Raw genomic sequence first — 24,804 nt, forward strand, 5'->3', positions numbered from 1 at the left:
GGAGTACTGAAGACCAGGGTGATCCAGGCTGACCTGGACAGGCTCAGCAAATGGGAAGATGAAAACCTGATGGTGTTTAATACCAAAAAATACAAGGTTCTCCACCTTGGGAGGAAAAACCTGCAGCATCCTTATAGGCTCGGCAGTGCTACGCTGGCTAGCGCTACAGAAGAAAGAGACTTGGGGGTCATCATTGACCACAAGATGATCGTGAGCCTGCAATGTGATGCTGCGGCTAGTAAAGTGACCAAAACGCTGGCTTGCATCCATAGATGCTTCTCAAGCAAATCCCAGGACGTCATTCTCCCCTTGTACTCGGCCTTGGTGAGGCTGCAGCTGGAGTACTGTGACCAGTTTTGGGCTCCACAATTCAAAAAGGATGTGGAGAAGCTTGAGAGAGTGCAGAGAAGACCCACGCACATGATCAGAGGTCAGGAAAGCAGACCTTACGATGACAGGCTGAGAGCCATGGGGCTCTTTAGCCTGGAAAAGCGCAGGCTCAGGGGTGATCTGATGGCCACCTATAAGTTTATCAGGGGTGACCACCAGGATCTGGGGGAACGTTTGTTCACCAGAGCGCCCCAAGGGATGACGAGGTCGAACGGTCACAAACTCCTGCAAGACCGTTTCAGGCTGGACATAAGGAAGAATTTCTTTACTGTCCAAGCCCCCAAGGTCTGGAACAGCCTGCCGCCGGAGGTGGTTCAAGCACCTACACTGAACACCTTCAAGAGTAAATTGGATGCTTATCTTGCTGGGATCCTATGACCCCAGCTGACTTCCTGCCCTTTGGGCGGGGGGCTGGACTCGATGATCTTCTGAGGTCCCTTCCAGCCCTAATGTCTATGAAAACTATGAAATTCTATTTTACAATACATGGAAAAATTTACTTTTTTCAGTTTTTGCTTCATTAGGATTTCTCTCCCTTCTATTGTCCTCTTCCCCTTTCTCACAAGCAGAAGAGAAAAGGAAAAGCAGGAGAGGAAAAAAGAGAAAACAAGTCAAACTGAAATAGAAACATTAAAAACCCAACACCTTTTGTGAAAAAAATTGATGAAAAACTCATTTTCAAAATCTATTAAACAAAACTTACATTCAAATTTTTTTAATTAGTTCTACCCACTATAGTTAAAATAATTTCTTGTCCTCTGCCAGGTGATATCTTTTCTCTGTAATTTTTACATTTCAGGCTACATCAGGGACCCTTTGTTTCTTCAGGAGAATTTCCCAGATTGCCGAAAAAGACGGCAGAACTTGTCAGCTATACCTGAAGAATATCACCTGCTGCCTGTGTTTCCATCTTTCTGGGCAGAACTGGACCAAAATACCCATCCAGATATAGTAGAAGGTAATTTATTTTTTTAACTACTTTGTGTAAGATATTAGGTTCTATGCACCAATGTATGCCTCCAGGCAGATCAGGTAAATATTTAAGTCTTTTTTTAAGAAATATGTTTTTCTTAAAATGATCATCTTTGAGATAGACTTCTTTTCTAGGAACTTTCATAGAAAAAATATACTTCAAAGATTAATAATGGGAAGTTTGAGATTAGAACCAAAACCTGCTGAATCCTTCAGTGAGATCCATAGATAAAATAAAGGAATGATTAAGCAGTACTACCAGAAGTGAGAAAGAAGGACTTAAATGCACACCCTTTGCTTACAATTAAGGGACTATACATTGAAAGTTCACTTCTTTAGTCTTCTTTTTTGTGCCAAGACAGTCATAACACTTTTGCAACTACAAGAACCCATGTCTCTAATGTTTATTTCACTACATAAAAAGAAGGAAGAAGCACCATGTTATTACTGTGACATATGTAACATTGCTTCCATGATATTCTGTGGTTCTGGTGACCCGTTTCTGAATCCTGCCCTAATGGTTCCAAAACTCATTTAAAGCCTGATCCAAATAGGTACTAAATACCTTGAAGTCTCACTGAAATTAGTAAAGACTGTAATATGTCAGGGTCAGTACCCTTGTTCTGTCAGCCCCTGAACTGATTTTTGTTCAATGGTCAATTTTAATTGTGGAGCCACAACTGGATATAGCCCAGAAAATGTGAAGCTCTTCTTTAAAATGTTCACTTTTTTAATTAAAGTTAGTGCTTCTTGAGAGAGGCATGGACTGGGAGTCTCAAGAGAAGGGAGCTGCCTTTATCCAAAGCATGAGCAGCTACAGCACAAGCAACTGCAAAAACATGGCTCAACCCTGCCCATGAGGAGCCAGATGTAGGAATGAGAGAGTAGGGCATTCTTCATAGTTTCATGGTTGGTAGGGTCGGAAGGAACCTGAGCAGATCATCAAGTCCAACTGCCTGCCATGGCAGGAAAAAGTACTGGGATCAAACGACCCCAGCAAGGTGATTGTCAAGCCTTGCCTTAAAGACCCCCAGGGTAGGAGCCACCACCACTTCTCTTGGAAGTTGGTTCCAGATCCTAGCTGCCCTGACAGCAAAGTAGCGCCTCCTGATATCTAGCCTAAATCTACCTTCTGCCAGCTTGTGACTGTTATTCCTAGTCACTCCTAGTAGAGCCCAAGGGAACAGGGACTCCCCCAATACTTGCTGGTCCCCTCTGCCTAGTTTGTAACAGGCCACTAGATCCCCCCCTCAGCCTTCTCTTGTGGAGGCTGAACAGGATCAGGTCCCGTAGCCTCTCCTCAAAAGGCCTGCCCTGCTGCCCCCGATCATGCAAGTGGCCCTCCTCTGGACCCTCTCCATGTTGTCCACCTCCCTCTTGAAGTGCAGTGCCCAGAACTGGATGCAGTACTCCAACTGCGGCCTGACCAGTGCTGCATAGAGGGGGAGGATCACCTCCTTGGACCTGCTTGAGATGCATCTGTGGATGCATGACAAGGTGCGGTTGGCCTTCCTGACTGCATCCCCACACTGCCGGCCCATGTTCATTTTGTCATCAATAATAGCTCCAAGATCCTTTTCTGCCTCTGCACTGATGAGAAGGGAGTTCCCCAGCCTGCAGGTATGGTGCCGGTTGTTCCTCCCAAGGTGCATCACCTTGTACTAGTCAGTGTTGAAACCCATCCTGTTCTCATCCGCCCACCCCTGAACCTGTCTAGGTCTGATTGCAGCCTATTCCTCCCATCTAGTGTGCCCACATCCCCCCCACATCTTAGTGTCGTCAGCAAATTTGAACAGGGTGCTTTTTACCCCCTCGTCCAAGTCACTGATGAAGATGTTGAACAGTGCAGGCCCAAGGACCGAGCCCTGGGGGACCCCACTGCCCACATCCCTCCAGGTTGAAAATGACCCATCCACCACCACTCTCTGGGAGCGGCCCTCCAGCCAGTTGGTGACCCATTTGACTGTAGGTGTCGATACCACAGTCCCCCAGTTTTTTAATGAGAATAGGGTGAGAGAAAGTGTCGAAAGCCTTCCGAAAGTCCAGAAAGACTAGGTCCACTGCTAACCCTGCATCTAAGGATTTGGTGACCTAGTCATAGAAGGCCACCAGGTTAGTCTGACAGGACCTACCTCTAATGAACCCATGTTGGTTGCCCCTCAGCATAATCTCAGCTGCTGGCCCCTCGGGGACACGTGCCAGAATAATTCTCTTAAAAAGCTTACCCAGGATCAAGGTAAAACTAATTGGCCTATAGTTCCCTGGGTTCTCCTTCCTCCCTTTTTTGAAGATGGGAACCACATTGGCCCTCTTCCAGTCCTCTGGCACCACACCAGAGCACGAGTGCTCGTACAGCCGTCCCAGGGGTCCCGCAATGAGGTCAGCTAATTCCCTCAGCACTATGAGGTGGAGATCGTCCAGACCCGCTGATTTGAATACATCCAGTCCCTCCAGAAGTTCCCTGACTAGATCCTCCCTGACCCATGACGTAGGTGCACCTCCCCTGGGGCCTGAGGGGGGCCTGGTGTGGGGGCTGATCTGGTCCCTGCTCAGGAAAATGGAGGTAAAGAAGTCATTAAATAGATTAGCTTTGCCATCTGGTGTGACGACCAAATTTCCTAGTATGTCTTGCAGGGGCCCCACGTTACCTGGAACCTTCTTTTTGTCCCCTATGTATTTGAAAAAGGACTTCTTGTTGTCCTTGATCCGGGAAGCTAGTCCCAGTTCCACCTCCGCCTTGGCCTCCCTGACTGCCCTGAGCAACCGCAGTATAGTCCTCCCTGGTGATGGCCCCTCCCTGCCATTGGGTGTACACCTCCCTTTTAGCTAGAAGACATTCCCAGATGCTTTTGGTGAGCCATGAGGGCTTTTGCACCCTCCTGCCCCCTTTGATCTGTGTTGGGATTACCTCCCTTTGGGCTTGGAGGATCGTCTCCTTAAGGAACGACCACTCTTCTTGGACACCTGGCTCCCCTCCCCTCCGGGACCTCAGTGCTTCCCTGACTATTCTCCTTAGCTCATTGAAGTCTGCCCTCCTGAAATCTAGGGCTGCTGCCTTGCTGCAGGCCTTTGCCAGCTTGTGCTGGATGGTGAATTCCAGCAGGCGATGATCAGTCACCCAGGTGGTCGAGCACCCGCAGCCCCCTCACCAGGTCGTCGCCCGTTGGACCTGGTGCTGGCCACAAGGCATCTCCCTTGGTGGGGCTGTGCACCTCCTGGGTTAGATGGAAGTCCTGCATTTGGGCTAGGAACCTATGTGAGTGGTCAGACCTGGCTGACTGCTCTTCCCAGCAGATGTCTGGAAAGTTCAGGTCACCCATAATGACCACGTCCTCTGACCTAACTACTCCATGAACTGACTTAAGAATTCCTGGTCTAGCTCTTCCCCTTGGTTGGGTGGTCTGTAGTAGACCCCCATCGTTAAGTCTCTTTCCCCTCGACTGCCTCCCTAATGTAGAGCGTCACACCCCCACCTTTCCTCCCTGTCCTGTCCCTCCTGTACAACCTATAGCCCTTGATAGTCACCGCCCAGTCATGCGTTGGGTCCCACCATGTTTCAGTAAGCCCCACTATGTCTGGGTTGGTGTCAGCTAGCAGGACGGTAAGTTCCTCTTGCTTGTTTCCCATACTACGAGCGTTTGTGTAGAGGCATTTGAGGCCTCATGTGGATGTGTGCACTGGCCCCCTAATCACAGCATTGCCCTGGCCCCTGTTGCTTACCTGTGTATATGTTCCACTCGTCGGTCTAGGCTGGGCTGTACTTGTGAGTGCTGCTTGGTTTAGCAGTCATGGTTCATGCTTGTTTCCTTATTGTTATTGGCCTCTGTATTCATATCAGCAAGGTCAATATTTGTTGTCAGGCATGCTCGGTAGTTTTGAATAAATGTCCTAACAAGCCATTTCACACAAAAGCCCTCATATGATAGGGACTTTTTACACATTACTTCCCAGTCTGGATTCAGATCAGTGGTTTAGAGAAAAAAAGTTCTATATCCCATTATTGACCTTCTGAATACTCTTTTAACATACTGAAGCAATCCATAGCTGTCTCTCCTTTGCCCTGACAGTGATTGCTATTCTGTCAAGACTATTCTAGGACTACTGGGGCTTAATTGCCACCTTAGTACTAGATATTCCCCATACCTTTGTTATGGAATAAAATTTGCCAAAAACTGGTGGCAATTTGAGAGTGGCTATGAAAGGGTTAACACTTGACTGTACCCCATTCTGCTTCTGGGAATGGACAGAGAAGCCAGCAGCCATCTGGTTGCACAGTGTCTGTCCTTCTGTGCCTCCGTATAGTGAAGTTCTGGCAAAGAAAATCAGCTTCTCCCCTTGAGAAAGAAACCCCAATTTTGGAGGGCTGATTTTTGGGAAAAGTTGCTTATAGTATGCTAGTACATATGGTAATTTTGAATCACAGGCACAGGCCCAGACACATAAAGAGCATACAAGGCAGTTTTCCCCTTTCTGTGCAGTGCACAAAGACCTTTCACAATCACTATCCCAGCATGCAGGTGGTCAAGGCCTCACTCTCCTCCAGAAGCAGATTAATGTATGGGCCCATGGGTCTCTGCCAATCAGGGGCCCCCCCAATGCCTGGGTTCCCTCAGAAAATGACAGGTTTCCCCTTGCAGGCAGGCAGCATTATAGCCTGCAAAGGGTCCTGCTTGGCACTGCCGGGAGTGAAATGCAGGGGGCACCACATATATGTGCACACTTGTATGTGGTCAGGAAAACAACCAGGCAGCATGGAAAGCAGCTCCCTACAGGGAAGTTGATGGGGCAGAAGGGGCATGGGGGCACAGATTGAGGCCCCCACAATGAGGGAGGGAGTGAGGCAGGGGCTGGGGACACTGCCCAACCAGGGCAGTGCATGAGTCCTGAGGCTGGGGCAGGGAGTGGGACGGAGCCACAGGCAGCTTATCCAGGGGATATGTGGGGGGGAAGGTGGCTCCCTACTGCTGCGCACACCTGCCAAGGGAGGCATGGGGAGACGATGTGTCTCTCCGCCCATATTTGTATGTTTAGTGAATGTGAGCTGCCCACTGTGGGTTGGGGCTCTCCACTCTGTTTCCTTTCCTTCAGGAGCCCCATGCTGGCTGCATGCTCCCTGCCCACCCAGCAGCCTTGGGGGTAGTGAGTTGTGCCCCCTCCTGCCAGGCAGGCAGGGAGAGCATGGCTAGCATGGGGCTACCAGGGCAAAGGCAGCAGAGCAGAGAGCCCCAAGCCCATGGCCAGCAGGCTATGTCCACCTCACCACACTTGGCTCTGCTCCAACTGTGGTGGGGAGGAGGACAGTGGAGAGCAGGGAGGAGAGAAAGGCATGTGCCACTCCACTCCCAGCCCAACTGGTCCATTCAGCACCCCCGGCAGGGCATGGAGGCCCACCTAGGCCTTCACAGTGGCAGCACCAGTAGGTGAAGGGGACCCTTCCCCAGCTGGAGTCCAGCTCCCAGGACATGGGGCCCAGCTGCAGGGGAGGAATGGCTTGACACATTCACGTTTATAATGGGGCACGGGGGGAGGGCCTCCTATTTTCTGTTTGCCCAAGGCCTTGAGAAATCTTAATCCTCCACTGCTCTCCTCCACATCAGTCTGCTCCCAAAGGATGGTTCGGTCTGTGTTATTCAAATGTCATGAGACCATTCAGTGAGAGCATGGGAGCCTGTCAAAAAAAACATACTTCTGCTGGGGTGGAACAGCTCCCAACATGGCTTAGTGGTTCATCGTCACAATTTGGCACTAAATAAGGTAGAACCCCCCCGAAGTGAAAGTCATTTAACAGAATGCTCCAGTTCTGACACACTAGCCTGTTTTGTAGGGTCGAATTACCTGTTTCAAAAGGATCCTGAGAAGGGAAGAAAGCTGGCAGAAGACTATGAAGTAGAAATACATGGCAGGAGGAGAGCTCAAGCACCCATTCAGGTTTCAGTAAGAAAGCTAGGTGTGAAACTGAGACCTCAGCCTGCAAAGGACACCACCTGGAGCCAGCATGCAGCATGCACATGGGTCCCACAGGTACCAACTCTTTATTGCCACATTTCACTTTATCTTCAGAACAGTTTTCCCCCAGCAGGTACAGACATTGAACAAGCATGAGGCAGAACCAATCTGAGTTGCACAGTTTTCTGTAAGTGGTGTAGTTTAAATTGGTACTGAACAGAATACACATTTGCCCTTGTGGTGGGGAGTGGGGGTGGGGGCATCTTAGACTGAGTTCTGCCATTTTTAAACCAGTCTATGCAAGCCATACAAAGAAAGGCTGAGGGATCTGGGACTCTTCAGCCTAGAAAAAAGAAGGCTGAGAGGGGACTTGGTAGCAGCTTACTGCTACATCAGAGGCATACATCAAGGGTTCAGTGAACAGCTGTTCCCCAGAGCACACTTGGGGAAAACTAGGAGTAATGGTAACAAACTCCAGGAAGATCATTTCAGGCTCAACATTAAGAAAAACTACTTTGCAACTAGGGTGTTCAGACTGTGGAATAAGCTGCCTCCAGAGGTAGTGCAATCGCCTACCCTGGAAATCTTCAAGAGGAGACTAGGAGGTCACCTTGTCTGGGTCACCTGGCCCCAGCTGACTTTTCTGCTTGGTGCAGGGGGCTGGACCCAGTGATCTTCTGAGGTCCCTTCCAGCCTTACAATTTATATTGCTTAACATACTTTTGGAAGATGCTCAGGCTCTATTGCGATAAGCCTGCTATACAAGCCTCTACAAAACAGAACAAAATGTGTATTGTACTGAACTGATGCAAGAATGCAAGTGAAGGCATGACCCTTTTGGCAATATGTCTTTTTCTTAAAATTTATGAACAAGCGTAAGATAGTTTTGTGGAATAAAATTAATAATAATAAAAAGTATACCCATTTATGTTACATAAAAATTGTTGAGTATCATGAAAACTATGTAAAAATGCAGATACAAAGACACAATTGAAGAGAAGTAGCCAAAAGAGTTGTGCATGTTAAAGGGTCTCAGTCTCTTTAAGGTTTCATTTTGCATCACCAAGATCAGTGAAAGTTTTACCACTGATCTCAACAGTCATGTCCAGATGAGTGTGGACATTTGATTTCCCAGGGACAAGTAGCAGTGGCACCTTTCCAACGCAGCTACTTGCCCCCAGGAAACACCCATGCTACATGAACTTTGGCATGTGGCAAGTTACCCCTGCTTGGTATGGGAGGCTGGAGTCAACACTGGGCTGGCCCCAGCAGCCTTATCTGGGGTCCTGGGGGCCTCCTGGGGCTGCAGCAATGGTGATTCTGCCACACGGAGCCTGGCCAGCAGCCACAGCCTGGCTCTGGGCAGCCCAGCTCCACCTTTGAGCAGCACGCATGCTGCCTCTGCGTGTGTTGCTCTGCGATTTTTTCCCCACAGGATATCCGGGGTGAAAAAAACCTGGGGGGACAAAAAGCAGAGCAGCACACACATCGGCAGGGCGCCCTTGGAGCACAAATCTAGATGTGCGGTGTGGTGCCGCAAACATGTTTGCAGCACCACATACCTCATGGCCACACTAGTCTGGATGCGGCCAATGGGAGCAAGGGCAGGTCCTTGGACTACAGGAAAAAATAAAATATAAATGAAAAAAAGAAGAAAAGAAAAGAGCATATATTTAAGCATTTAGATACTACATTGAAATATAAGTACAAAGAGCAGGACTGAGGACCAAATCCACAAGGGTGCCCTACATGCCTTGATTTCAAAGTAAGAGTTAGTTTCCTACTTGCCTTTACGAATCTGGACTTCGGTGTTTCATTTTAGAAGATAGATTGAAAAAGCTCTTCATAAGTATGCACCTGTGAAGAACAGATGGTTGAAAAACTTCTTGCTGAAAAACAGTTTAGACAAAATTCCAGTTTTCAGTCAAAGTGAAAGTTTTGTCAAAAACAAATACCCCAAAACAAACAAATAATCCTGCTTTTAGGTTTTTTTGGACAAAATCATTAATTTTTCCATTAATTTCCCACCATTTTGTTGACATGAGCAACAGGATGGGGAAAATAAGTTCTCAGTCCCGTTCTGCCATAAATGTTTTAATTTGCTGTCTCCTAGAGCACAGGGGCAGAAGGTCAGCAAAGTAGCATCTCCACAGTGGAGGGCCAGTGGCACAGGGAAAAGGCAAACCATACATGCCGTCATGGGGACAGTATAAAGATAAACCACACTGCAGATAACTCTTCTAGGAAAGCTGCTATTGATTCTTCTCAGCTTCTAAGTGAGAAATCCCACATGACTTTCTATGGAGGCTATTTCCCTAGAAGAAAGAAGTCCTACAATGGTAAGAATTGACATTAACTTTAAATGCTGACAAGTCATAGGAATGATTTTACTGAGTTTCTTAAATGCTTCAGCAATGACAGGGTACCTAGGAAGTTTATTGTATGAATCACTATTGCCCAACCTTTCTGGGCTGTGGGTCAGATGAGTGGGACAGGGTGAGTCCATAGGCCCGATCCAGCATGGCTGCAGTCCTGTGCATGGCCCCAGCCCTGCCAGATGGGGCCCCAACTCTGCAGGCTAGATCAGGCCTGCCACCCCAGCACCAGTCTTGGCCCTATACACGCTGGATCAGGCCCCAGCCCTGGCCCTGCATGTGCCAGATCAGGGCTGCCACCCCAGCCCTACATTTGCTGGGTCAGGCCCACTGCCCAGATCTGGTCTGATCCAGTGCACAGGGCTATGTCATCTGGCCATGGGGCTTAGAAATTTGGCAGCAGGGTAGTGGTAGCAGCAGCTGGATCTGGCCTGAGTGCTGGAGCTGCTATAAGCTAATGTTACACTGATGACCATGGTTAACATGGTCACCTCTGGACAAATGGAACAAAAAATTATCACTTAAGCCACATTTTAATTTAATTGGAAAGAAAACCATAAAGCAATGCAGCACTTACAAAATGCATGAGGAAATATTTTTTCTCCTATGAAACATGGGTGCTTCAGTCATTGAATATAATCCCTTTCTCCCCCATTGCAGATTCAGTGACAGAGTAAGTGCTGTTCCTTATCAGATGCTACTAATATATGTGTTATTTCATATTCTTTTTCTATTGTCTCTCATTTTTCATAGTAAAAGGAGGACATCTGAAGAATCAGGATGGCCAAGAACAAGAATCCCTTCTTCAAACTAGCATTTTTCCTCCTCTCCCACATGCCATGGACTCAGGACAAGATACAGCCAGGGAAGAGCATAAAAAGGTCAGTTTTTTAGAAAAATACAGCAGTTGCTGAGATAGTATATAAAGTGGTCTCACTTCTTGGGTCATAATATGAATTTAGTCAGTGATTGATACATAGAAATTAATGCATCACAGCTTCCTAGTAATGCTGACTGCGCTGTCACGGTTCGTGTCACACGATGCCACTACACAGTAGTAATGAGCTGCTGTGCAGTAAGTGTCTAGTGGAGATGCAGCCACCTTTTAAAAAAACAGCTGCTGGAAATTGAAGTTTACATTGTATGTGAAGAGATACAGTAAAAACAGTTTCTGCTTCTGGTCTTGACTTCAGTGGAAAACAGAATGTACCACTAAAGCATGATTTGTAAAAATAACAAACTTACACCACCATTTAGAGCCAGGCTTAACATAAAGCAAGAGATGTTTTGACTTTCTCTTTACTGCCTCAATCCTGGCCAGAAAAACCCTTGCTATCAAAACACTAGGCTTCTCCACAACAGGAAATATTGCCTGGTGGGTGGCTGTAGTGGATCACCTTTGGGTGCTTGCCACTTTAAGGGCTGAAGCAGGCTGTAGAGGAGCCTGCAGGTGGGAGCAGGTCCAATCAGGAAGTCAAATGATAGTCCAGAGGCCACCTGATTAGTGGAGGGCTGGGAACCCTGGGTATAGGATCAGGCCCAGGGAGCAGGGCCAGCCAGTTGCAACTGGGGAGCTGAAGAGTGAACATCTCCCAGCCAGAGTACTGCTGTTCTCAGAACACCTGGAGGTCAAGGGTAGGAACTATGGGGATGGAGAAGGTTCCCAGTCCTAAGGAATGATCTAAAACTACATCCTGCTGGGTTTGGATGGTAGGCCTGTGCGAAGCGGCTAGTATTCGTTTTGGATTCAGGTGATTCGGGGGACAGTGATTCGATTCGGTGATTTGAATCACTGTTCCGAATCGATTTGGCCGAATCTGATTCAGAGATTTGTCTGCTGCCAAATCAGTCGACTCTCCAAATCACACAAGCCCCATCCCTCATCGCTCTCAATGGGTGCCCTGCCTGCCCCATTTTCGGGCTCTTTGGGGAAAAGAAAGCCCACACTCACCCGGTGCTGCCCGGGGGGGGGAGGGTGCAATCGCCACTGTCCCCTGTTGCCCTACACTACATGGAGGGCTCTGCCATGACCCCCCTGCATGCTCACCCAGCTGCCCAGCCTGCCCCAGCTTCAGCCCTTTAAAAAACAAAACAAAACCCAAACTCACTGGCTCCTCCCAGCAGGGAACGATCCTTGCTGCCCTCCACTTCCCTGCATTGCTTCAGGGGCTCTGCATAAGCCCCTAGAAGCCCTGAGGCCACTGCAGCAGCCAGTGAGTCCAGAAGTTTTTTTTGTTTTGTTTTGTTTTCTTAAAAGGCCAGAGCTGGGGCAAGTGGGGCAGCCATGGGGGGGGGGGGCTAGGGGAGCGGGGGGTGAGTTGAGAGGTTTGTGGCAGAACCCCCCATGCATCATGGGGCAGTGGGGGGGCAGCAGGGATCTGTGGCAGTGGGCGGGGGCAGCTGGGCAGCACTCAGTGAGTAGGGGCTTTTTTTTTAAACAACAGCTGGGGGAGGGGGGAGCCATGGTGGGCCTGGGAGAGCAGGTGGGGGTCAAGAGGCACTTGGTGGGGCTGGGGGAGCAGGCAGGGGATGGGGCCTGGCAGGGGTCCCTCCATGGTCACCTCCCTGCTCCTCCAGCCCCCCTTTCCCCTGCCACCTACTTATCAGCATAGAGTCTGGGTCCAGCTCCCTGCTGCAGTGGGCGGGGACTGCCCAAATCACTGAAGCTGTCCAAATCTTTTCTGAATTGATTCGGAGAGCTTCGACTCGATTCAGACCTTTTAATTGGTCCCTTGATTCGATTTGGATTTGGAGATTATAATACATTACTGTACCACCAAGCCACCTGAAGGTAGTCTTCTGGAATGGAATAAAAATGGAAGTACCCAAGTATTTTCCATTATTTTTTATCTTAGATTTATATTTTACAGCTTGTGTCAGAGATGCTGAAGTTACCTTCAATTTCAGAAGAAACACCCAGAACCCAGAGGACCCATGGAAAACCTCCAGAAGAACTTTTAATCCTTCCTTTGCTTGTTCAGTTGCAAAACCACTCCAAGAGCAAAACAAAGAAACAAAGAGGTATTATTAGCTGTAGCTGGAAGATACTTTGATCTGTGTAATTCAAGGTACTTGTACAATAACTAAGAACTATACAAGAACTAAATGAGGATTGCAGAGAAAAGGAATTTTCCATTCCTGGATTCTTGTATTCTCACTGAAGGAATTTGGGACAGGTTCCTTTTGGATTCCACAACGTTCATGCCCCAGTGATGAGTCAGAGCCCTGTATTTCAGTACAACATCAGAGCTAGCCAGAATGTCTAGTAGTACCTAACAAAGAGAAGTAGTACTTTGCATCCTTGGAGGTTTTAAGTTCCAGCTTGACAAAGTCCTGACTAGAGTGATCTACTTGGGTTGGACTAGATGACTTCCTGCGGTCCCTTCCAACCCTAATTTTCTATGATTCTAAATGTCAACAGATTTGGATCAGATAAACACCCCAGTATTCAAACTGCTTACCCAAAGTCATATGAATTAGCCAGCCACTTTGATATGGGAAAACAAGGCTGGGCATCTCACAAAAGCAGACTTTACAATATTTTGCCAGTTCTACAAGGTTCATTCCTGCTCAGCCTGTTAGAGTGGCTAACTTAGTAAATGTAAATAAAGCATGTTTGAGGGCACCCAGAAAACAATACAAAGCTTCATTTTCAAAATGAATGTTAAGGTGAGGAGAGGTCCCAAATGATTGTAAAAGGGCAAATATAGTGTACATATATAAGAAAGGGAAAAAAAGAGGATCCAGGGAACTACAGACCAGTCAGCCTCACCTCAGTTCCTGGAAAAATAATGGAACAGATCCTCAAGGAATTCAGTTCTAAATACTTGGAGGAGAAAAAGTTCATTAGGTAGAGTCAGCATGGATTCACCAAGGGCAAGTCATGACTGACCGACATAATTGCCTTCTATGATGAGGTGACTGACTAGATGTGGATGTGGGAGATTGGTGGATGTGGTATACCTTGTTTTTAGCTTTTGATACAGTCTCCCACAGCACTTTCAGAAGCAAACTAAGGAAGTATGGGCTGAATGAATGGACTGTAAGGTGGATAGAAAACTGGTTGGAACATCGAGCTCCAAGAGTAGTAATCAATGGCTCAATGTCTAGTTGGTAGCCGGTACCAAGTGAAGAGCCCCCAGGGTTGGTCCTGGGGCTGGTTTTGTTCAATGTCTTCATCAACGACCTGGAACATGGCATAGAGTGCACCCTCAGCAAGTTTGCAGATGACACCAAGCTGGGGGGAACAGTATATACGCTGGAGGGTAGGGCTAGGATTCAGAGTGACCTAGACAAATTGGAGGATTGGTCCAAAAGAAATCTCATGAGGCACAACAAGGACAAGTGCAAAGTCCTGCACTTAGGATAGAACAATCCCATGCACAAGTACAGGCTGGGAGCTGACTGGCTGGACAGCACCTCTGCAAAAAAGGATCTGGGGGTTACAGTGGACAATAAGCTGAATATGAGCCAGCAGTGTGCCCCTGTTGCCAAGAAGACTAATGGCGTACTGGGCTGCACTGGTAGGTATGTTGCCAGTAGGTCAAAGGAAGTGATTATTCCCCTCTATTCAGCACTGGTGAGGCCATATCTAGAGTACTGTGTTCAATTTTGGGCCCCCCACTACAAAAAGAATGTGGACAAATTGGAGCGAGCCCAGTGGAGGGCAACAAAAATGGTGAGGGGGTTGGGGGACATGACTTACAAGAAAAGACTTGGTGAGAACTGGGCTTATTTAGTCAAAAGAAGAGGAGACCAAGAAGAGACTTAATAGCAGTCTTCAACTACCTGAAGGAGGGTTCGAAAGAGGATGGTGTCAAGGTATTCTCAGCGGTGGCAGATGACAGAACAAAGAGCGATGGTCTCAATTTGCAGTAAGGGAAGTTTAGGTTAGATATTAGAAAGAATTTTCTCACTAGGAAGCTAGTAAAACACTGGAATAGGTTACCCAGACAGGTGGTGGAAGCTCCATCCTAGACAGTTTTCAAAACCTGGCTAGACAAAGCTTTGGCTGGATGATCTAGTTGGGGCTGGTCCTGCTTTGAGCAGGGGGTTGGACTAGATGACTTCCTTAGGTCCCTTCCAACCCTAACTTTCTATGATTCAACGGTATAGAGGCAACAGAGAAAGAAATACCCAATATAAATACCTAGGCTCTCTGGCAGATGTATGGAATAAGGCCCAATGGCAGATGCATACAGTGAGATACAGAAATAGTCACCATGTTTGTCTGAAAAGAGGATTATCACAATGTTGGGGAGAGAAATGGGAAATGTGGGATGAAAGTGTTCCCAGAATTTCTCCTCTGCCCCTTAGAAAAACATGAGCATGTGACCATCCTTTGTCACTGTGATCCACAACAATCTTCAGCACGACTTATCACAGCATCCGAAAATACTGTCAGCTGGCAGCATGCTGGTTAGAAGTCAGGGTATATATGCACATTTATATTACAGACTAACTAAATAAGATATGGTCTGTAGATGTAGATAGCACAAGTATCCTGGTTAACATCAGCAACTCCTGCAGTTCTTACTTCCTCTGGTCCCACTGACTTCAACAGTAACAGCTAGTCCCTTAACCTGAATTTCAAGTGGTTAGTATGAAACAGGCTTTGGAAATTATTATCCCATATGGAAAGTATTTTAAAAGTCAGAGAATAATAGAAATATGTTAAAAGATTTGTCTGAATCCATTTCAATGTTTAAATACATTTTAAACGGGAAGGAAGAACGTTCAGAAACGTTTCCATTTATCAAGAATTTGAAAAGGCAGCAGCTTTCAGCACTGCTCATCTTTCACCACAGTGACTCTTGAGGCATAGATGTCAAACCTTGGCAAAATCTAAAGACTCTGCAAAACTTAAGCAGAAGGATGATATTTCCATATATTTCTACCACTCCATTTATATTAGCTCTCAACTTCCCTTCCTGGTACCACACTTCACCCTTTTTCTACCTCCTTTTCAATTCTTCTTTTCCATGAGTTTGCTTTAATAGATTTCAGAACCTAGTCCCAATCTGACCTGTGTAACACAATCCATAGTATTTTGGTCATCCTCCTTTCTTGTGCCTTTCACAAGGTTTCTTCTGTCACCAGGAGGTCTGCTCAGACTGACTCAGCACTGCAAAAAGCAGTAACTGCTTTCTATCTGTCTATTGATTTTAACACCCTCATATGAATCATGGTTAAAAAAATCATTGTAGTAGTGCATATAAAAATATCATTGCTACTGCAGTCAAATAATTTTCCTGTGCAAATTGGAAAACCTAGGAGACAAAAACTAAACTGCATTTCAGGACAGCAGAGGTACGTTATTTTTTCTCATTAAAAAATAAGTATTATTATTAGCTATTTAAGGCCAAATTTTGCAAATGTATAGGGCACCTATACACAAGCAGCAAGGCTTAATTGAGTTATTGATTAATCAAGTCTGCTGAAGTGCAATCAACACTAATAATTAGACTGCAGCATCTCATGTTCAGCGTCCCCATGCTGAAAAATGGTGGCAGGGGCACATTTGATGAGCTTTAGTTAAAGCACACCCACCACCATTTTTCAGCACAGGGATGCTGATACATAAGACACTCTGGGCACTTTTTATTAAAGTGGCTCTTGGAGCTGCACTAATTAAAACACTCCCTCCCTTCCCCCTCTCCTGGGGCATTGTATACATGCCCATTAATCCCAATTAAGTTTCTTGGAGTTACATACCAGTATCTGAGGATAAATGTCAGTCCCGTAAACCTAGATTCTAGCCAGGGCAAAATATGGCCTGTAGGCCAAATCTAACCTGCTAAAGGATTTTAGCAGGATGCCCATGGTGGGTCCCTCAGTCCCACCCCAGCCCAGGTGTGGGGGACAGCCTGGGCCATGGTGCGTGCAGCCGTTCCTGCCACCCCCAAGCACACAGCAGGTCTGGGGTGGCACAGTAACCAGACTCACTTCCTAATGTGCCCCTCAGTGGTAGCTCTTTCCAGCTACTGCTGGCAGTCTCTGTTGCCACTACCAGCCCCAGCCCTACTGTCTGGGCCCTCTGGCCCGTCTGCTCTGCACCCACCACCAGGGACACTGGATGGAGCAGGCGAGCAGGGCCTAGGACCCCCACGGGCAAGGTGCGTTCAGCTGGGTGGATGGACAGGGCCATGGCCGGGCAGGGACCAGCTTGAATGGGTGGGCGGGGGTGGGAGTGGAGCTGGGGCCTGGGCTGGGATCAGGATCGCAGGGCCAGGACCTGGGTCAGAGCCACGATCTGTTCCCCTCGCATCACTGTGAGTGGGCATGTGGGGAGTGGATCACAGCTCTGCCCCGAGTCCCAACCTCATGCTGTCACAGCCCCATAATCTCAATTCCGGCCACCCACCTTACTCAGGATGCCACTCCCCACCCGCCCATAGCTCCATCCCATCCACCCGGCTAAGCACAGGGCAGAGCACTTAGAGAGTTTTGGTGAGCTGTTGTGGGGAGAAGGACTGCTGACCTAGCCCATGACAGTTTACCAAAACTCCCTAAGTGGCTCTCCAGCCCAAATAATTGCCCAACCTTGGCCTAGAATCTTAGTTTAAGTGAGATACTCTTTTACTGTGCGCTAGTTGGAGATACCTGAGGGATGTGAAAATAATTTATGTAGAGAGTCTAGAAGTTAAATTAAATTAAAACATTCATATCATGCAGATAGACTCTATGCCTGTCTATACATGTGCTCAAGGCTTGTGGGGGGACAGGGTTGTTTTAATTAGAGCAGTTCCTAGATAGCCACTCGAATTAAAACAGATCACCATCACGTGTATTAAGCTCCCGTGTATTTAGGGCTGGATTAATGTGTAGGCAAACTAGGCACATGCCTAGGGTCCTGAGCTGTGGGATGTGAGGGGCCTGGTCCTTCCCTCCTGCAGTGGTGCAAATGGCTCTATCTCCTTCCCTTCACTTCCCTTCCCTTCCCTCTGCTGGCCTTGCTGCCATCGTGACAGTAGCAGCCTTAGGGGAGGGCAAACCATGTGACCGCCCAGGGCCCCACACTTTAAAGGGGGTGAAATTATGAACCTAGAATGAATCTAGAATATAGCTCAATATTAAAAAAACTCTTTCTTTGTATCATCAATATTGTATTAAGATACTTTCATTGCCGTTTCATAGATAAGGTAAAGTGAAAGTGAAATTAAAAATGGCCTACTTGCTTATAGGTCATCAAAATGAAGCCTCTAAGGGGTCCCAAATGACTCTCTTGCCCAAGGGCCCAACAACCCTAATGCCACCACTGGTGGTGGCCACCCCCTAGCAGCAGCTCTGAGCCCTGCTCCCTGCAGGCAGCAGCGCTATGGTGGGAAGGGGGGTCTCGGCCAGCATGGAGCCCACAAGTTTGTTTGCCTAAGGCCCATTAAAGGGTTAATCTGGCCCTGCACACATTTCAAAATGGCCACAGGACACTTTACCTAAAGTTCATTTGACAAGGTTTAGATAAAGGACCCCCATGGCCATTGTGAAATGCACAGGGGCTTAATACATATGAAAGGTGAAGCGATACTGGAACGTTCTAATTAGAATGAGAAACAGATCTGATTAATTGAGTCTGCTCTAATGTGTTCTAATTAAAAAGTGTTGGAGCACATCTGTAGGTACCTTACATTACTTTATGGGCAAATGTAGATCAGACAGCAGTGGAAGAAATTATTCGTCTCCACAATACAGCATGCCCCTATTTTTTTACCCATCCCAGTAGTGTACTTTCTCCCCTTCTGGGATTGTACCAGACTCTTGGCTAAGGCAACAGGTTACCTTTGTCAGTTTATCACTTTCTTGACATTAATAAAAGAGTTTAAAAATGCTGTTCACGGCAGTTGTGTGTCCAGCCTTTGCCACGCCTGGTCTGAAAATACAAAAGAGGAACAGGTAGACATAAAGCCATTTGGAAACTTTTTCAAAGAAACTGGTAAAAAAAAAAGTCATGCAAAAACTGACTGATATCTCCATTTCATTTACCGCTCTCATTTCAGGAGCTTCTTGTTATACACCCAAATCAGAAGCTAGCTGCGAGACTTTGTTGGCCACTTCACTGAATAACCTTGTTTCTGGGACAGAAGATGCAACTGAGCGGGACCAGGTGATCATTGAAGGAAAAGCACAGACACATCAAGGTAGCTGTTCCCAGCCTCCAATAAGCAACCAGAAATTCATCCTGGAAGGGAGAAAGGCAGGAATAAGCAGGGTTAATGCTGGAAAGGAAGGCCACTGTAAGAGAGGTCAGTTAATACAAATCAAACGCGTATAGTTTTTACATATACTTTAACTGCCTTAACATAATCTCTGCTATAACCCTAATTCTATTCCTAGCTATTTGCCTACTGAAGGTCTTTCTGGAAACAAAATATGATCATAAACCTATCTGATTGTCATTGGTTTGATAGCATTGGAAGACACTGTAAGAGACCTGCTATAGTGGAATTTTGTTAATTCACAACCACTAACATTTTTCAACACTTTTCACTCAAGGATCCCAAGAGTTTTGAAAGATTTTAAATTTTTTCTAACAGAATTCATTTAATCTTTGACTGAAGCCTGGCCTCTGTGAGATGGAAAACATCACAGCTTTTAAACAGTGTATAGTACTGCTACACAATTTAGGAGTGAGACAAAAGTATATCTGTACCTACAGAAACTTCAGGGGCACTTTTGGGTATACACAATGCACTTATATAACTGGAACTCCACCAGTTTCACTCCTCCGGGAAAGAAAATTGAGCAAAGTGGGATCTTCATCAACTATACCTTATATATGTGAAAGATGGCACCTTCAAAAATGCATCATTCCTTTAGCATCATGATACAACATGATTTGTGACACTGAGGATAGGTAAATTGGCTCAGGTTGAGCTTAGTACTGCTACAGCTAAATTGCTCCCAGTTACCTGAGAGAGCTTGGCTATGTCTACCCTAAGCTGCAGCCACTCCTGGGAGTCCAGAGTACGCATAACCTAAGTGGAAAGAGTGCTCCTTAATGAATAATCAGTGCTGCCTTTCTGCAGCAGCTGTGTTTTTTGGGGCCTTTTTTTGGAACTCATCAAACCCAAATGCTAACTGGAAATAATCAAGTAGCAATAGAAAACATAGTTATGAACTTTATATCTTAATATTATTAAAACCATTTGGGCTAAAAATATATACTACAGTTTACAGTGCTCTTCATCAACAACTCAACATTTGTACACTATGCAGTGATGTCCAGTGGAATCTTAAATACAAGAGTTATTTCCTATGCTAGGTGCAGAAAGGAAAACATCTCTCAGACAGGGTTTCCCAATTATAATGCCATATGGGACCTTTTTAGTCATAATCACTGTAATTCTGAGCATGTCTACATGTTCATTAATGCGCTTCAGGTAGTGGACATTAAATCTAGTACCTCCGTTGTGAGGTACTAGAAAATGTGCATTATAGCCTATGTTAATGCACATTAACTAAAGAGCACGCTTCTTTGTGAAGCTTTAATGTGTATTAAAATAGGCTAATATACATTGAAGCACACAAGTAGACGTGCCCTCCAGTATCGGACCCTTCACTTAAGTTCTGTAGCAGACTCTCTGGTTCAGCACCAATGGGCTGAGAAACATTTAATGAAGCTTTATTTACATTGATACAAATGCTTATCTGTTTCAATCAACATGTTGCAGCATATGTAGCATTTTATAAATCCTGACAGTGAAGATAAAGATTAGAAAGAATAACTTGACAGTATAGGCAAAAGAAATGTCACGATTTAATCTTGGACCGCTCTGTACTTATCTGCCCTGCTTGGGCACATCCCCACTAGCAACCTTACCTGGAGTCCTGAGAGCCTCTGAGGGCTGCAGCCATGCAATCCAGCAGCAGGGAGCCTGGCCAGCAGCTGGAGCATGGCTCCGGCCAGCCACGCTCTGGTTTCAGGCAGTGCATGCTGCTGCCACATGCACTGCCCAGGCTTTTTTGACACTGGGGTCTCCTGGTGTCAGACCCCCACCACCACCACCACCACCACTGCACTGCAAATTAGCAGCATGGGGAACACTTGCATGTGCAACGCATGCAGTGTGCGGCATCACGGACAGGTCTGCGGCGCATACCACATATGCATGCTCATCTGGATCCACCCCTTCTATTTGTGTGTGTGTGTGTGTGTGTGTGTGTGTGTGTGTGTGTGTCTGTTTCTCTGCAGAATATATTATTTTATTTTATGCAGGCCTTTATTATTGTACTTTTTACATGCTTCTTCCTAGATGATGATTCAGTTATCCAAAATGCAGCCCCAACATTAGGTCTGCTGTCCTGCATACATAGGAAGAAGATTCCAGTGACCCAGAGTGGCAGAGAGAATTTGAAAACTTCTAGCAGCAGCATATTCACAAACAGCACTTCTCAGGCTCTCCCCATGGGAACCACTCACGGTGCTCTACCAGAAGAGCTGAGAGGTAACAGTTACAACTGTATATGTTTGTACTATGCATGGAATCTGCAGATATGTTCTTCTGTTCACACGGCACATGCTGGAGAGGCACAATGGATCTTTTCTCCTTTTTTAAAGCCAGAAATAAACATGCTGCTTTTAGCAGCAGCACTGTGCATTTCAGGAGTTGTTTAATATTTGATGGGCATGTTTCTGAGAAAAGAAAGGTTCCATTATAAAATGCCGTTAGAAAAGCATGCACGATAACATGGATTATTAAGACACAAAAAAGGAAGAGACAACAAATCATATAGATGATGTATCCAGTGGGAAGGAGTTAGCTACCCTCAGCAACAAATATACATGACAAAAAGCCAGCATAGACCATCTGCTTGTTCACAGGCATGCTGGCTAAATATGAAGTTAATAATTCACAGAGAGAAGTCACTAATCTCCAAAGACCTATTGTAAGAAAGAGCAATTCAGTTGAAGCCAATGAAAAAATACTCATGTATACCAGAGGTAGTTGATCCCATGCCAATTAAACATGTACTTTTACTAATCCACTGTTTTGTCTATATGCCAGCTAATGATAGCATCCAAAAGCAATGACCAACTAGCAGAAGGTTCTAAAGTTACCACTATATCAGAAAGAGTAAAGATAATGGGTTGTCACCAAAGTACAATTCCATTTACAGAGTATAGAATAGAGCAGCAAGGGGAAAAGGAAAATACTCTTAGCGATTTTTATTTGAAGATTATTTTTCACTTCAGTATAAATAGTCATGTCCAGAAAATATGAATACTGTGTAATAATAACCCTTGATCAGATCACCCCCAGGCTTTGTGGGAATGGAGTTCAGAACCCAACTCCTGACATCAATCTGAATTTCACAGCTGAGGACTGTCTTTATGTAGAGCACAACCAAAATCCTGAAATAACACATATGAACTGTGGGGATAACTTTCAAAATCTAGATCTAATTTTATGCTCTGTCCCATCCCCTATAATGGAATATGATTCATTACCATCAGCCTACCCTGAATCATACTATGACAATGTGGTCACAGTTTTCGGTAGCTTTGTACATATATTTTCATAGAAATATCATAACTCTTATTGTCTCTATTTCAGTGGATTTCAAGGTGAATTAGTGTGTCAGTAATGTTGCTCATTTTTATGCTTTCCAGAGTGTCATAATGGCACTTCACTAGACAGCCTCATAATGGGTCCGGATGGAGAAATCATTTGTCTGTCTCTCTTGGAATCTGTCCAAAATGCTGATGTTCCTAACCAGTTGAACTTCAGTCCAGGTGAAGGTAAGAATACATTATCTGATGTAGTTTTCTTTCTAAGACAGAGGAATTGCATCTATAACTTTCAAAGGTTCAGACAACCCAAATAAAAAAAATAGACCCAGATCACTGCCTCTCTCTTCTTATTGACACAGTATCATTTTTCTTCATTCAGACAGGATAGCTAATATTTGCACAGCAAGTTTACTTGTGCTGTACAATAGAAGAGATCATGAAATGTGTATTATGAGTGGGGGGTACTGTGTGGTGCAAATGCATTTTTTAAAGGTTTTCAAAGCTGCTTTGGAATTTGCCCAATGTAAACAATATATTTCTGTCCTTTACAGTGAGTCTCAAAAGGAGGAGGCAGCTAATTTATAATCTGCTCAGGTATTTGTGCTATGTGCTTCAGACAGCCGAAGTGAATCATCTTCTGACAGACATGTTATGCAATCTTGAAAAACTGCCTGGCATGCTAGCTTGTGGAAAAGGAGAATGGCTTGTTTTGGGAAAGGGCCATCTCACAGAAAAGAAAAAAAGGAAGGAAAAGAAAATGTCCAAAGATGGTATTGCCAAACCAACAACCACTGCAAAATGTACAGCAACAAAGAAGTATTTAATGAAAAAAAAGTGATACAATCTGTTGAAGGGAGAGTTGAGGGGGTGTTAAATTGAAGGTTACTACAGAAGCAGCTGGCCCATATCAGTAAAGAAAGGACCCAAGTCATTTGACCAGTAAATACCATACATTAGCCTTTGGTCCCCTGCTTAATCTTTATCTTAAAACCCAGATCCTGTCCTAGGGGAAGGGCTCCATACCTTGCCCAGTTAAGACATTATCTCTTATTTCTCACAATGAAAGTACTACAGCTTCTTACCTCAGTGGCCTGATTCACTGCTGACTTATTTGTGCTCCCTTCTTTGGCGTAGAGGGTCCATATACTGAAAATCTCCCTGCCATAGGACACCTTCTTCTGCTGTGCTTCAGCTATTCTCCCCAGGAGCCACAGGCAGTTGGGGACTTGGCAGGATGCTCTTAGCTTACAGAGTGCCAAAGTCATTTTTAGTTATCTTAAATGAAGGCAACATCAAAGGTGGTGCTGAACTTCCTGTTTCTTTCTCCTCTTCCCCTTGGTACTTGCTTGTTAATGCATCAGTGTGCTTTCATTGTGTCATCTACTTCATTTACTGGAAGAAATGATTTTTTTTCCCTAACAGTATTGCAGTCAAGTCCACAATACAGCAAAAGCCAGCTGCATATTTCTAAGTCAGTGATTCTCAACCCTGATGCTGCAGCAACCTGGGGTCCCTTAAAACCTTTTCAAGGGTGCCACAGGGTGCCATGCAGTGTCAGCACTGTTAGGTGTGTAAACATAATTCACAAGATAAAACCAGAAATTTCAAATAGAAATTCATAGTGTTAACCATTCCACCCTGTTGTGTTTTTTCTGAATTCCTTGCAACAGAAGAACTGGTCTATTACTTTTCTGTAATCAAAAAACAAACAAAAGCTATGAGCTAGCATTTTCCAAGGGGTGCCTCGAGTCTAAAAAAGTTGAGAACCACTCTTCTAAGTAAAAGGATGCTTCCTTTGATTGCCCATCCTGCAAATTCACTGTCATCCGAAAGTCAAGCTGGGTTTACATCATCATAAATAATATAGAAACCTGAAGGGCAAGTTAGGCCTTCAGTTACATGCATCTAGCTCTAGTCACCAGTACGTCTGCACAGGTGTAACAGGTTGCAGTTAAACAGTCAAGTTGCTATACAAGAAGGAATGGAATGCAGGTCATACTCTCTTAGCTATATTAGCTCTTTAGGGCTTCAAGCGGCAGCACAAATACGTCACTTAACAAAGCAAATGTGGCTGTGAATATGGATAGAAACCAGAATTGCTGATTCCAAAGCTGCCATTTTTACTTAACCTCTTTTGAGGTCAGAGTTGCAGTTTTAGGTTTGATTCTAGAATCTTTGTGGTAGAAGGAAGGATGTGCACAACTTGCCTTTAGTGTTCAGCCCTGAATTTGCAAGCCTGGTATAGCAAAGAACAAAGGATGAGATGCTGTTCTTATCTATACCTTGTTATGCTGAGGGTATCACACCAGAGAGTCATTTCTCTTATGTAGAAGAAGCCTAACACATAACTGGGAAAGAAGCTTGGAGTGCTGTTCTATCATGTTATAGACCAGCAAGCATTCCTTTGGGCATAGGGTAAGTTAATGAAGTTCTATGATTATATTAGAGGAAAGGGTTTTAGCCTAGATCAAGATTCATTTGGTCTCTTTTGTTATGAAGAAAAAGCCTCATAAATGATAGCTTAAAATGCTAGTGTGTGCTAGAACTAGAGAGTATCCCCTTTAAAAGGCACATAGTTGACGTAATGCATTGTGTAATCATATCACATGTATG

The 24,804-nt window shown here is 45.4% G+C and overlaps 1 protein-coding gene across 1 annotated transcript in view; it reads left to right on the forward strand.

Moving 5' to 3' along the window:
- KIAA2012 (KIAA2012 ortholog) overlaps positions 1 to 24,804 on the forward strand; it is a 109,772-nt gene that overhangs the window by 22,298 nt on the left and 62,670 nt on the right. The window contains exons 4-11 of the mRNA XM_090044766.1: positions 1,190 to 1,348; positions 7,187 to 7,383; positions 9,422 to 9,647; positions 10,437 to 10,564; positions 12,554 to 12,704; positions 18,677 to 18,922; positions 20,933 to 21,124; positions 22,291 to 22,419. Coding sequence (XP_089900892.1) covers positions 1,190 to 1,348; positions 7,187 to 7,383; positions 9,422 to 9,647; positions 10,437 to 10,564; positions 12,554 to 12,704; positions 18,677 to 18,922; positions 20,933 to 21,124; positions 22,291 to 22,419 — 1,428 coding nt within the window. The remainder of the gene's footprint in view (positions 1 to 1,189; positions 1,349 to 7,186; positions 7,384 to 9,421; positions 9,648 to 10,436; positions 10,565 to 12,553; positions 12,705 to 18,676; positions 18,923 to 20,932; positions 21,125 to 22,290; positions 22,420 to 24,804) is intronic.

Source organism: Crocodylus siamensis, chromosome 4 (genome assembly GCF_052110815.1).
Source record: "Crocodylus siamensis isolate JL-2025a chromosome 4, ASM5211081v1, whole genome shotgun sequence".
NCBI classification, from domain to species: Eukaryota; Metazoa; Chordata; order Crocodylia; family Crocodylidae; genus Crocodylus; species Crocodylus siamensis.